The sequence below is a fragment of the Diplotaxodon limnothrissa genome, linkage group LG3 (genome assembly GCF_057381915.1).
Source record: "Diplotaxodon limnothrissa isolate DT_005_m linkage group LG3, D_limnothrissa_male_GT1.1, whole genome shotgun sequence".
Taxonomy (NCBI): domain Eukaryota; kingdom Metazoa; phylum Chordata; class Actinopteri; order Cichliformes; family Cichlidae; genus Diplotaxodon; species Diplotaxodon limnothrissa.
The window spans coordinates 60,760,076-60,775,324 of NC_140598.1; the positions used below are offsets into that span (position 1 = coordinate 60,760,076).

General features: G+C 38.3%; 1 protein-coding gene across 1 annotated transcript; it reads right to left on the reverse strand.

Moving 5' to 3' along the window:
* Nucleotides 1-5,284: 5,284 nt before the first annotated feature.
* LOC146636766 (uncharacterized) lies at nucleotides 5,285-10,941 on the reverse strand. The gene is made up of 5 exons (XM_085351036.1): nucleotides 10,812-10,941; nucleotides 9,215-9,373; nucleotides 8,673-8,768; nucleotides 7,190-7,195; nucleotides 5,285-5,601 (listed from the first exon to the last, which is right to left on the reverse strand). Exons 1-5 carry the CDS (start codon nucleotides 10,932-10,934, stop codon nucleotides 5,287-5,289), a joined length of 699 nt encoding a protein of 232 aa, XP_085207162.1. The 5' UTR covers nucleotides 10,935-10,941; the 3' UTR covers nucleotides 5,285-5,286.
* Nucleotides 10,942-15,249: the final 4,308 nt, after the last annotated feature.

A 15,249-nucleotide genomic window follows, 5' to 3' on the forward strand; every position in this document is an offset into this window, starting at 1 on the left:
ATGAACAATGCTGGGCATCCTCTGCACACGGCCATTAACAACCAGAAGAGTCTGTTCAGTGACAGGTTGCTTCTCTCAAAGACAAGAACCAACAGACTTAAAAACTCCTTTGTCCCACACGCCATCAAACTGTTTAACTCCTCTCTGGAGGGGAGAGGGAGGGGAAACAGGAGGACAAAGGAGGACAAAGGAGGGGGGAACAACTAAGCTGTAGTGCCTCTTCACCTCACTGTACAATACCTTTGTGCAATACTTTTGTAAATAGTCAATGGTGCAATAGACCTCAATACTTGAAATGTGCAATTCACTTGTATTTTTATTTTTATTCCTATTTATTCTATTTATCCCCTTCGTATATTTTATTTATATTTGTCTCTGTATTTATGTGTGTGTGTGTGTGTGTGTGTGTACATATATATATATATATATATATATATATATAACATTCTGTAACTGTAACTTCTGTCGGTGCTGTGCTTTTTTGGAAACCGAATTTCCCAGAGGAACCCACCCGAGGGATTAATAAAGTTCTATCTTATCTTATCTTATTTTATGTTTTGTTTGTTTGTTTTTTGGAGTGAATGAATGATATGCTTATTTTGTGATGACAAAAGACAACAGGTGCAGTTTGTAATGAGAAGAAAAAAATGGCCGTTAGCTAGAGGTTTCAAATGAGTTCATCCTTACCACCGATCAGTTTTGTCTTTGTTTTTTAAACATTTATTTTATTTTTGTCATAACGTTGATCGTTATCATGTGACCATCCTGTAGCAGGAAGGTCGCTGTAGCAGAAGTCATCTCCACTGAAGCCCCCTCACAGCAGAGGGCCAGTCATGCTGTTTATTAGGATTTGCTAGTTTTCAGTGAGAAAAAACATTTTCATCAAGTTTTAAATCCTTTCGTTGCTCTTTTCTCTGCGATTGTCATAAAATCGTCGTCCTCTTTTCAAGCCTTAGCTCGCTTTTATTTTGAAATATGAGTCTTGTGATCAGAGATGAATCTGTGCTGCATGATGTGCGTAACATCAGAGCGATAAAAGCCAGCTTTGCCTTTCAGTGATTCGCAGTAAGGACATAAATGACCTAAACTGAGACAGAAAAAAGTGCAGTCAGTTAAATGTTAGCTCACCTAACATGTAGCAGTGTTTACATGTAGCCATGTTTGACAGACTCCAGGGCTTTGATACCATAAGATGCCTCATATCCTCACAGACTCATGAGATCACACAGGTGGTCTGACCTGCTCGTGTCACACTGTGCTGTCTGTCTGTCTGTCCGTTGTTTTTCTCCTGCAGTGATGTTATGTAGCAGAAAAACAGTTGGATGCTGGAAAAGTGCAGAGCGATGGGTGACGTGTGGAGAACATCACAGTCTGTGTGTGTTCAACAGCTGTTAGAGCCACACTTTGTCCTTTCTGTGGTATAACTGCTGGATTTATTTTATTCCAACACTTAGAAACTGTCAGCAAAGCAAAACTTCATGATTGGATGATCCTGTGTCACGTCCACAGTGTCAAACGTGCACAGAGACAGTGACACCCACAGAGAAACCCTCAGCTTGGTGTCCATTGCAAATCTGCACCTGTTGTCTTCTTTCTGCTTTCTTTGTTGAACTCAGAAACTCGAGACTTGAGATGAAGAAAAATGTTAAATAATGGAATAAAAAAAAGATGATTATTAAAAAAAGTAAAGTAAAATTATATAAATAAATGAGGTGATGATATTTCTGTTTACTTTAGAAGTTATTATACACTGTATGCTGTGATTCTGATCTGGGAAACATTAAAGACATTCATAGCCAGACTGCTGACTTTGTGTTTTTATTCAGTCGCCTAACAGAAGTGCAGTAAGAAACGATTTAGCCCATCCTGATTTCTTAGCTATTTGCATATTTGACACACCTACGTGTTTCAGATCGTGAAGCAAATTTTTATGATAGATAAAGATGACCAGAGTCAGTGTAAAATAAAGCTTTTACATGTATTGCTGGGAGGTCGGCAGCTCCCTCCACTGCTTGGCCCTCTGTGAAAAACAACTGGGATCCAGCTTCCCTGTGATGCTGAATTATATAAGCGGAAGAAAATAAATAGATAGAAGGATGGATGATTGTATTTTGTGTACAATCGTTGAAGTGTAAAAAGGGTTGGCCCTCCGTGGTGCCCTAAGCAAAGTTTGATTTTTGGGGCCCTTTAATAGTGCCAATAATACTGATTAATGATCACCTACTATAAATGTATTTCATTTTCTAATGTTGATGTTGTTGTGAAAAATGTCATAAAAACAGATAACAAATTTGCAACTTTCATGAAAAATGTTTTCATTAATATTTTAAAAAACCAGCAAAACACCTCCCCCTGCTGGCCACACAGAGAAACAATAGATAAAACCTGAGAGCTGCACAGTTGCAGCAGTGTGGTTTACGTCATTGTGTTGTCAGCCTGTTTTACACATCGGTGGTTTCTTATTGACGTGTAAAAAGATCTGAAATCGTAGTAAATTCAGCTGCTATTGTGGGCTGGGGATGATTTACACTTAACATTTTAATAACTGGGTACTGAATGTCATAGGCCCAATGTTCCCTCTAATTTTTCACGTGTCTGAGCGAACACACAAACTCCCTGAGCGATCCCTTGGACCACTGAGCGACATCAGACGTGTGCACTGTGGTCACGCCGGCATCGAATCCATCCAAGTTTCATGGTTTATTAAAAGAATCAAATTACAGCATTTACATCTATGTTAGACTACTTTTAATTAACTGCTTTAGCCCATTTACCATGAAAATGTAAAAACAAAAAAGCGTCACATAAGGACGCTGTCATAGCCTGTCAACCACGTTGATTAGCTGCGCATATACGCATTATTGGCTGGACTATGGGATAAGGTGGCATCGTTCCCATATGGGAGCAACCAGTCACTTACTGACCAACACTGCAAAACAGAATTGTTAAAGTATTAATTTTAATTTCAATTCAGGTTAGATCTTTTTTTGTGCACAAAGCAGAATTTCTGTGCGCAGAGACTGTGCCAGCAGTGCGCAATTGCGCACGTGCGCAGCTTAGAGGGAACATTGCATAGGCCCACTAAAAGTTACAAAATAAGCTACTATCAAATACATTTACTGTAAACACATCAGAAGGTTCTTTATGTGGCAAAAAGTTAGATCTATACAAAATGTTGCAGGGAAACGGAGAAGGAGCTCGTATAGGTTTGAGTTTTATTCACATCTATTGTGCAGGTACAAATAGCAGAGTGGAAAACTTTATACTTTGTGTTTGCAAACATTAATTTATGAAGATTAATTAACATGAGTGTAGCACAAAGTAAAGGTGAAAGCAGTATTCTGACATGACAGTGCAATCAAAACACATTTTGCCACAACAATCTGTGAATAATTGTAACAAACAACTGTCATTTTAATATTGGACAAACTAGTTGTGCAGCCCTAACCTGAAATCTGCTGTTTGTTCTGAATGAAAAACGTTAGTCTTTGGTAAACATTTTAATCCCATTTATAGATGCAATATGTTATTTCAGTTAAGACTAAATGTTACCACACGTTCCCATCATTAGAGCGCATTTAAAGTGTGGAGAAGTCTGTGAAGGTTCTCAGTCATCCAGGTCATCGTAGTCTAAGGAGCTTGCAAAGAAAAGCGTCTGGACTTCTTTGAGTTACTTGAAGACGTTTCACCTCTCATCCGAGAAGCTTCTTCAGTTCTAAGGGTCAAATGGTGGAGAGTCCAAGCTGTATTGAAGAATTTCTAACTTCATGTAGGCTAAACAGCGGCCTAGAATTAGACTCAAAACCCTGCAGTGCCCAAAATAAAGGGGGCATTAATGTGCCAGATTCTACAGAACACCAGAAATAACTGCTAAGATGGGTCCAACACATCTGAGTTCATGCTGGAGGAACTGTGGGACACACTCTGCCAACCACACTCATATATTGTGGCTATGCCCTAAACTGTGTATTCTGGAGGCAGATATTTGATGCTCTCAAAGACATTTTCCAAGGTAAATATTCCACTAAGTCCTACAGCAGCAGTGTTGGGAAGGATTGCAGAACATATTGACTGCAAAGCCAAAAGTTACCTGCTAAATATATGACTCACTGCAGCCCTAAAATGCATAACTATCAGATGGTTAAAACCAGATATAATCTATGGATCCATGTCTGTCTGATGGAACAAATTACATACTCAGGCTACAGAAACAAGTCTTTGAGAAACGGTGGGGACCCATGTTACCTTTCCTATTACAATGAAGAACACCACCTCACTGTAAAAAAAAAAAAAAAAAACGTTGCTAAAACTTAAAAACTCAAGGCAACAGACTGCATTTACGTTTTTAGGTTCTGATGGATAACTTATAATTTCAAGTTTAGGTGATAAGTTGCTTTAGCTAATGTTTTTGTGTTGACAAAATTAATAATTGTCCTTTTTCTCAACTCATATTTTATTGTTTTTGCAACGTATTTCCTAAAGTTTACACAACATATTTTTTTTGTTTTGCCAATCAATTTCCTAAAGTTTAGAAAAAGTATCTTTCATAGTTTTCATGAGGTGCTCCCTGTTGTACCAATGAATGTTTACACAGTTGATTTTCAAATAACTTTGTGTTCAAACACAACTGCACCACTGACAATGTTGACTTTTGAGATCAGCCATTTTTAACATACTGACAACATTCAGCCACAAATAAAGTCCTTCCAAAAACACAAAAAAAGTCAAATTTTTGTAACAAATGTTACTCATCCAATTTTAAAGGTGGTGTTGTCAGACAGAATATCAAACCTATCTTGATAGATAGTCACTAACAAACAGATTCAAAACATCAGATGGCAGGATGTGAACAACTTCCTGGTTTCCATACAGCTAACAACTTTCAAACAAATTTTTCCACCACTTGTCTTTTAATAGTAATGGTATCAACACTCCAATTTCCTGTGAAGTTCAGTATCGCGCCACATTTGTTATAAAACTAATACAAATGTACCTAAAACCAGATTATAAAAATTGTTTAAAACAGCTCAAGTTAGAATAAAACCTTTCAACATTTTATAATAACATGTTATACATGAAATCTGCAATCAGCCATGCAAGCTACATTAAGTAAAGTTAGAACAGAAGACATTGATTCAGAACTTTCTGCACCTTACAGTTTTCTTAAAGACAGAAATTAACTTTTTTCAGAGCAACTTGCCACGAAACCCAAAAACAGTAAATCAAAACAAATTGCCATTCTGTTTTACACAAGTTGTATTTGAGTTGAACATGTTGTCAAATAGGTTAGACTTTGGTTAAGAGCTTGGTTTTGAAGCTTCTTATCCTCTGGGAACAGGTAGATGTCAACTCCATAAAAATGTGTTGCACAGCTTCAAATGTGTACTTGAGTTCTTTGGGAAACTCCATGTTGAGCCCATAAAGTAGGCCAAACAAGTAGGCAAAGGCAGTGGGAAGGTCTGGCAGATCATCAAGAATAATGTCCTCTTCCAAAACAATGGCAGTGTTGACCACTGTGGACTGCGAGTTGGGTCCCACGTAGTCCTCCAGAACAGTGAGGATGCCCACCGTAACACCTCGGGTTGCCCTCTCAACTGGGCCCTGTTTCAGAAAGCCGGTTTGGAAAACTCAGAGTGAAAAACGACACTCACGGTTGAGTAACCCCGAACTGTCCAACTCGGAATATTCCGTTTCAGAAAGGCTGATAACAATTAGTTCAGTCAACGCGGAGTTGCTTTAACCCCAAGTGAAGCGCGCGGACGAGGATACATAAAGCCCTGATAAGCGGAGCACAGATTAAGCGAGTCACCATGGAGACGGAGGGAAAGAAGGCGCGGTCAATGTATTTCACAGCGCTTGAGGCCGAAATTCTGATGGCAGCATATGCCGATAACATGCAAATTCCGCGGAAAAAAGTAACACAGCCACAGCTGCAAAAGCATGCATGGCAAAACATAGCCGACAGAGTCAATGCGTGAGTGTTAATTTAAACATTGATCGAGGGATTTCCACCCATTTAACACGTTATTTTATCATATGTTATTTTATTTGTTATTTTATACATTTTATTTTGTGATGTGATGTGAGCGCAGGTGCAACCCAACAGGCCCCAAACGTGCCTGGCAGCAAGTAAAAATGAAATATAAAAATATAGTCCAAACAGGTAAGGTGTAATTGTATTATGAGCCATAGTGCTTGGTCTGTTTGTCCCATGTAAATCAATTGCAGTTAGAGGCTACATTAATTTTCTTTCTGTAAGCACTTATTGAAATTATCTGAGCACATTACAAGTACATATTTGCTTACTCTGTATGCTCAAATGTGGCCCGTTATAGCCAACAGAAAAAAAGCGGAGGCCCGAAAAACAGGTGGGGGTCCTCCACCACCACCACTCACAGAGGCTGAGCAGTTGGCCCTCAGCCAAAACAGTGGGCGCCCTGTGGCTGAAGGCATCTCTGCGGGGACATCCTCTGAGTCAATAACCCCGCAAGACACAAGTGCCTACATAAGGGGTAAATTCAAAATAATACATGATGTGCATACATCCTTTCTTCACAGTCACCTTTGCAGTGCGACACATTCATTTGATAAACTCTTTACCATAATGGATTATTTTGTAGTGAAGTTATTTTCCTACTGATTTTGCCTTCCCTCAGCCTTGGTTGTCTTTGAGAGCATAATGACAATGAAGTGTAAGGTGCTTGGTATGTTTGTTAATTGCCATTTGGTCCCTTGTAAGTTATAAGTGACCTGTATAAACCTCATATTCTATCAGTTGATGGTGATGGTGTACTGCATCTGGTGCAGCCTCCTGTTGAGCCAGACCAACATGCAGTTGTGAGTAATACTCCACAGATTATATGAGTTTACAGTAGAACAGCAATGTTGTCTATTTCTTTACTACAGGAAAATAATGAAGAAACATTGACAGCTGTTACAGAGGAGGAAGCAACAGAGACACTTTATGAGGTTTACATCTTTTAATACTTTGTGTACAGGAAATACAGGCGACCAATAAAGCCAGTTGAACAAAAAATCTGTTTATTCTTCTTTCAACATGTTGAGGTGATGGGTCAAAAGAAATGATTGTGACATATGGTGTCTCTGACTGCTCTTCCATCTTGTATGTCCGTGCGAGGGTCAGGATGTTCATGGTTTGGATCACTGCTGATGTTTGGTTCAGAAGGACAGTGTTCTCCTCTAATTGTGGCAATGTTGTGAAGAATCACACATGCCACAATAATGTCACATGCCCTTTCTGGGGTGACCCTGAGTCTTTGCAGGCACTGGAACCGGGCCTTAAGCATTCCGATAGTCATTTCAATTCTGGCTCTTGTCCTGCAATTAGCCAGATTATATCGCTGCTGTGGGCCCGGTTCAGGGTCAGGGTAAGGGGTAAGCAAATAGGGTAAACATGGATACCCCCTATCACCAAGCAAGTAGCCAGTGAACTCTCCTAAGACAGAAGGGTACACTTCAGTTCAAATGTCCCTGAAGCAATTGGTCTTTATATATTTTAAAGTATTCTCAACTCACCATGTCCAAATTTTGTGCTCAGTGTACATTCACGGAATATTTGTGAGTCATGGACAGAGCCTGGCCACTTGGCTTCCACATTTGTGATAATGTTGGCAGCATCACATATGATCTTCACAGTGCAGAGAACACAAATTAGCATCCATTACTATAATGAAATAATTTGTTAGTTTGACATGCTACAGGGAACTATGTACCTGTACATTAATGCTGTGGAAAGACTTCCTGTTCACATAGTCTCCTTCATTTACTGAAGGAGCAATGATTGGAATGTGAGTGCCATCTATACAGCCAATCACGCCTGGGAACCCTGAAAATAAATGTGCAATTTATGTAGTAGTCCAAGTATCACCACATCATAAATTAAGTTTTGTTCATCCTGATACCTGCAATTTTGTGGCATCCCTCTTTGATAAATCTTGTGGGTCTGTGACCGGGGAACACCACAGACGAGTACAGGAGACGTTTCAGTGCAACTGTAACATTCCTGACTGCCCGACAGACGGTAGCCTTGGAAACGTGCTCAGCGTCACCAATATTATACAGAAAGCTCCCGTTTGCAAGAAACCGAAGTGCAATACAAATAATATGCAATGAACTGAGAGCATGTCCGCGATGTGTCACATGCGTAATATATGGCCTGAGGATGTTATCCAAATAAATTATAGATTGTGCTGAGAAACGGTAACGTTCGCACAGAAAATCATCAGGAAATGATAAAATGTCCAAACGCGCTCTGATCACTCTCTCCCGGCGGAGAGCTCTGCGGAGAATTTGGGCTTCACGATCTACTGGCTCTTCAAGGAAGTGGCACGCCATGTCCGACACTTCCTACTGTCAGGTTTCCGACAAAGGGGCGGAGACAGTCAGGGTTAGTTGTAGTAAACCTGCTAGGGGGCAGGTTAGCTTCACGGAGTGTGTCGTCATAGTGACTCACTCAGGCTGCAGCTGAACTCGCTTTGTGAAACCGAAAACCCAGAGTTTTCGTTAACTCAGGGTATACTTACTCAGTTTTTCCACTAAACCGGCTTCCTGAAACAGGGCCCTGGATCTGTATCCTATGCAAAATAAAAAACAACAGTACATATAAGTCTCTGAAAACCAAAACTGAAGATTGAGTAGATTTGCATACTCACCAGACATGTTAAGAAGAGTTTGGTCTCGTCGTCGCGAACAAATATCGGTAACCCTTCCAAACTGATGGTTCGTCGATGCTGGACTATGTTTGAGACCTAAAACAAGGAAATCAAATAAGACTCAGTCTCATTTATAAACCTACCATTTTGTTTTTAAAACACATTAAGTGTTGTTGCTCAAAATACAGCCTTAAGAAATAAGATGTTGAAATGAGTTATTACAGATAATTGGTCATGTTTTTGTCAGTTTTTTTTATTTATTTATTTTTTAAGTAATTTTGATGTGCAACAAATGTAGCACACTTATTACAACATTTATAACAAAAAGTGCCATGAGCGGGATGAGAGTTGAACTGTCTGTCATTACCTGCAATCTGCCAAACACAGCGCTGCTTGTTAGCTTATAATCCCATTCAGGACACACTTTTTGAAAACTAACAATTTTTACATCAATTTAGTAAATATTTAATAAAGTATCTTTCGTTACAGTGGGAACTTCAGGTTCCTCATAAACCAGACACAAATACATTTTTATATATTACCTGTTCATCAAACTTCTGCAACAGGGAATCCATGTCATTGCGGAAAGCAGCTTTTCTAATTCGATACAGCTTAATCAGCCGAAGTGAGTAAGTGTCGAGGGCAGTCAAGAAGGTCCCCATGAGATCCTTGGTGGTAATGCGTGAGAATTCCGCACAAATCTACAAAGCAACAAAAAAAATATAGAAGAAAACTTTTAAAGGTACATTATATAAAAATCACATTGTTTTCAAATTTGGTTAAAAGAGCTTAATTTCAAAACATTTAGTTAGTCTCGGTTGATCTATTGGTCAGGCCTTGATTGGATTTTTTTTTTTCTTTTAGTGGTAGTGGTGGTACAAATTATAACTGACGTATTAAAAAAAAAAAAACAAAACAAGAAAAATCTGATCGGCAGATTTTACAGTAAGTCTATAGAATACCTAATCAAATGTTGATAAGACAAAATAATGGTTTCAATTGTTACAGGATGTATTGCAGAAAAGAAATAAATCAATAAATTGTATTTTAAATTCATTGAAAAAATTCCATTAATTTTATAGTTATGTAGAAATGAAGTAAGAATAACATCCTGTGGTCAAATTTGTATACTTTCATAACACGTAAGTGACTTTCTCAATCCTGTTCTGTGAGTTTCATGGCTGTTGCCCGCTAAGGGTCAGCACCAAAAGATTCTAGATGCCCAGTGAAGACAAGTCATTGTGGCGACCGTGGTTCAGGGGGTTGGGAAGCTCATCTGTAACCGGAAGGATGCTGGTTCTATCCCCAGCTCTCTCTGTCCTGGTCGTTGTGTCCTTGGGCAAGACCCTTTACCCCACCGCTTACTGGTGTTGGCCAGAGGGGCCAGTGGCGCGATATGGCAGCGTCACTTCTGTCAGTCTACCCCAGGGCAGCTGTGGCTACAACTGTGGTTTCCCTGCACCGATGTGTGAATGTGAGAGTGAGTGAGTGAGTAGTGGAATTATAAAGCGCTTTGGGTGCCCAGAGAAGAGCGAAATAAAAGCAATCCGTTATTATACACAGCAAGTTGACAAGTAAATAGATTTCACTTCAATAGAGTTCATATTTTTAGAGCCAAGTATTTTTTTATATTTTACCACTAGCATTGTTAGCTCAACGGTAGCCTTCAACCTTTTCTACAAGATATTGGAGTGATACAAACAGATGCTTCTCAAGGGCACAAGAAATGGAGCTCACGTTCATTTACTCACCCAGACAAGTTTCGAGGCATTTGGAGTTGTTCAGAAGGAATTGTAAAGGTCCTATATCATGTAAAATCAACTTTTTGGAGCTTTTAAACACATTTTAATGTTATTTCCTTAGATTAAAATCCCTCCAGAGTGGTTTTTGGCTTAATTCAGGCATTTCTTAGTTGTCTCAGTGAATCCTTTCCCCATAACCGTGGCTCAGCTCTCTCTTGCAAAACGACTGACTCGTAACATTGGGATTAAAATTTCTTTCTAACAACTCCAAATGCCTTGAAATTTTTCTGGGTGAATAAATGAACGTTTTCAATTTTAGAAATAAGACCACACTGGGGAAAAAGGGAAGAAGAAAAAAACGGAAGTTTTCCTTTAAATATTTAAGAGATTATCTTACCTGTTCTTTCAAGAAGAGAGCTGGCCATCTGAGCTGCATTTCCTTGACCAAGGGCTGCATCTCCACAACTTCTTTCCTCCTGAGAGAGAATGTGATGTCCATCTTTTGGGTGATGAGTGCCATGTTCTTATCCCTCTTCTTCACCTTTTGGTTCTGTTGAGATAATTAATGAGTTGGTTTTGAAAAGTGCATCATTTATATTTTTAATTACATCATCATCTGCCTCAATGTTCTGTTAAGCAAGCACCTGTTTGATTCTTTGAAATGAATGAACCTGAGAAAATTTTAAAATGTCACTAATTTCCTCAATAATTCTCTGCAAAGCACTTTTAGAAACATGTAACAATGTTTGCATGCATAGAAAAAGTCTAGCTATTTTATGTTCAAGACATTGGTAATCTACAAACTCATTGTCCTCTTTATCACTTGATGCTACACCTGAACCACTTGGTAATGTCTCTGGCTCCTGAGAGGTATTTAAGGATTTATCAGGGGAGCTACTTTCACTAGGACATGCATTTGCATGAGAAATCAGTCTAATACAGTTTTTTATATCTTTTGAGTTTTTGTGCTTTCTGCTTGTGTGTGACGTAAAGGTTGTTAAATTGTTGGTAGCATAGTCACATTTTTGGAAAGGACAGGATACAGTCTGATTTTTTTTTAAGTGCCTTAAAATATGTGAAATAAATGTATGCTGTGAGCAGTTTTCCTTAAATTCACAAAAATCACAAAAAAATGTTGAGATCTCCTGCCTTTTCTTAGCCCTGTTGTGTGATCTGCTGAGGTGAGACTTCAATGCCCCTCGTGTCCTGAACGAACAGACGCAGTCACTGTAAACACAGGGCAAATGAAATCCTCTTCTATGTCGTAGCTGGTGATGTCTTAAGAGTACTTCTTGGCTTGAACAGACAAAAGAGCAGAACTGGCACTGCATACAAAAGCTATAATGAGAAGAGAGGAGAGGACAGTGTCAACAATTCAAAAGAAACCTGAATTAATCTCAAATTACCAAAGTTACATTACCTGATAATGTGTTTGGGGCGGGGGGCAGGCACTCCTGTTCTGATTCCTCTCCTTACCAACTCCTCATCAGTCCCTCATAAATCAGGACAAGCAGTGGTCTGGAGTTGGCTTTTAATTCTCTAAATAAATAAAAATAGCAATTAGTTTTAAAATAAAATACCAGCTTCCTGACATTACTTAAGAATTTTTTTGGCTCACTAAAGTGAGCTGATTCTGCCTTGTAAAATGCCATGTGAAACACAGTAAAACAAATAATTTACAAAACATACATTACATCAAATGTTTAATTTATTTAATTTATTATTAACAAATTGTATTCTACATGGAATGCACCAACAGTATACTGGGATGTATTATGTAAGCCAAGGATAATTTTGTGTGATTGGTTTTACAACTTAGAATGACAAACATTGGATTGAGAGTATGAGTGGGATAAAACTCCTGAAGCATCTGTTTAAATTATCAGTGCATTTATTAATGGTGCTCCATAAATAAACCAAAACAATGTTGTTTTGTGCATAACAAAAAGCTCACAATTGTGCGATCAAAATGTAAACTAAAAGATGCTGAGCATAATAACAAAGACAGATTTTGCAGCTGCTCTGTTTCCAAGTTCTACTGCGCAACTGACAGCCTGGAGTTTGAAATCCTCTTTGTAACCGTGTCTCTTACAGGTGCCATTTATGGTCCTTACACACATAATATGGTAATATTACGTTGAAGCAGAGTACGTATCACTCTGCGAGGCTCCTCGGTAGCCGTAATGCTCCAACAATCCATCAAGCAGTGCAGCTTCATAGCTTACCAAAGTCGTACCAAAACATTTTTTGACATATTTTTTTAAGCTGTGTACCACATAAAATTGGTTCGAGGTCAGTAAGCACAACCAGAATTCATACATAAGGCAGACTGTCGATTTTTGAGATGAAAGGATTTTAGGCCGTGCGTCAACGCGTTAGCCCGGTTAGCTCACTAACGCCACCCAGCCCCACGCACGGGGTGATCCGCGGTAACTAGTTAACGGAGATTTGCCCCGTTAATGCAGTTATGGCATTAACTTTACGCTGACAGTACTAAAATAGTAATCTTCAAATGTTTTCTTTTTACCGACCAGCTCCTCTTTGATAGCTGCCGTGTCCATCTTGTCGTTGCCTGCAGGTGAAGCGATGGGGGAGGGGGAGTTGTGTTCAGTGAAGGAGAGAGGCGGAGTAACACAGCGTAGAGACAAAAGTGGACGAAAGAGAGGCAAACTTGCGGCTCCACGAGTATAATGATAATGTAGACTATATCGATATAAACTATATTGTCACATCTCATATTTCATTTAGTGGAGCTCGCTGGCCATGAGGACTCCACCACCCCGTTCACACAGAAACTAAAGCACACATTTTATTGGCTAGATGTGATTCGAACAAATTAAACGACATGGCAGCAGGCGCCCCCGAACTTTATTTTATTTTATTTTATTTAAATAGCGGCGGGGGGTTGCTGCCGTTGGTCATGAGTGAGCCAGCCTATTTTGTTTCGTTCGGTGGTATGGCGGCCACAGACTGCACTTCATGAAATACGCATAGGGGGCGTCGCGGAGGCTTGTCAGATATGAGCGCGCCTCTTTAGTAGCGAAGTTTGTCGGATTTTCATTGTTTTGTGACATGGCACGTAGTTTGTGACATGGAATCTTAAATGATATAGTAAACACATACCCATAAGCCACAAGGCTTCTTAGCCAAGAAAGTAATGCTATGCTAAGTTTCGGAAAAATACGAAGAACTTCAGTTGTGATATTTCTAACAGACAAATTGAGACTGTTCAAACATATACTGTCTGATATAATAAAAGAAACATTACTTGCCTTTAGAAACTTGAGATGAACGATCTATCCAGCTCCTAGCCTCACGTTCTCATTAAGGCAGACGGGCAGGTGGCTTTCAGTCCTTGCAAAAGCGCAAAGTAGACCCCGTAGCATCCAAAAATATGAGGTGCGCATGCGTACTCAGGCACAGAAAGGCGCCAACAGCTTCAACTCATGTAAAACTTGAATTCATTCATTTTGCCAGCAATAAATTTCATCTGAGACCAACTTTTGCTCCAAAACGTTAAATGATTAGTTGAAACCCTTAATGTATTTGAGTTTATGGGCCAACTGAACTTTTATTGTTGAATTGTGAAAGAAATGACTGTAAGCTCAACAACTGCAAGTTTGATTTTTTACAGTGAGTTTTGTGAGCTCTCTCTCTCTCCACACACACACACACACACACACACACACACACACACACACACACACACACACACACACACACACACACACACACAGCATGTTATGGCAGTTTCAGCTGAAACTATGTTTCAAACCATATTCCGGGTTTTTAGTTCACCATTTATGAGGTTTCAAGAAGAAAATAAAAGACAGATCTGAATGTTTGAAAATGTTTTGGAAAGATTCTGTAAAGATGAGATGAAAAATACTCAAAGGATAAATTTAATTGGTTTATTATTTAGATAAGAATAACAAGCAAGTAAAGGAAGAAACAAGGTAAAATGAAGTAATAATGAAAGAAGTTAAACAAGTAAAAGAAGAAACAAGGTAAAATGAAGTAATAATGAAAGAAGTTAAACAAGTAAATGAAGAAACAAGGTAAAATGAAGTAATAATGAAAGAAGTTAAACAAGTAAATGAAGAAACAAGGTAAAATGAAGTAATAATGAAAGAAGTTAAACAAGTAAATGAAGAAACCAGGTAAAATGAAGTAATAATGAAAGGAGTTAAACAAGTAAATGAAGAAACAAGGTAAAATGAAGTAATAATGAAAGGAGTTAAACAAGTAAATGAAGAAACAAGGTAAAATGAAGTAATAATGAAAGAAGTTAAACAAGTAAATGAAGAAACAAGGTAAAATGAAGTAATAATGAAAGGAGTTAAACAAGTAAATGAAGAAACAAGGTAAAATGAAGTAATAATGAAAGAAGTTAAACAAGTAAATGAAGAAACAAGGTAAAATGAAGTAATAATGAAAGAAGTTAAACAAGTAAATGAAGAAACAAGGTAAAATGAAGTAATAATGAAAGAAGTTAAACAAGTAAATGAAGAAACAAGGTAAAATGAAGTAATAATGAAAGAAGTTAAACAAGTAAATGAAGAAACCAGGTAAAATGAAGTAATAATGAAAAAGTTAAACAAGTAAATGAAGAAACCAGGTAAAATGAAGTAATAATGAAAGAAGTTAAACAAGTAAATGAAGAAACAAGGTAAAATGAAGTAATAATGAAAGAAGTTAAACAAGTAAATGAAGAAACAAGGTAAAATGAAGTAATAATGAAAGAAGTTAAACAAGTAAATGAAGAAACAAGGTAAAATGAAGTAATAATGAAAGAAGTTAAACAAGTAAATGAAGAAACAAGGTAAAATGAAGTA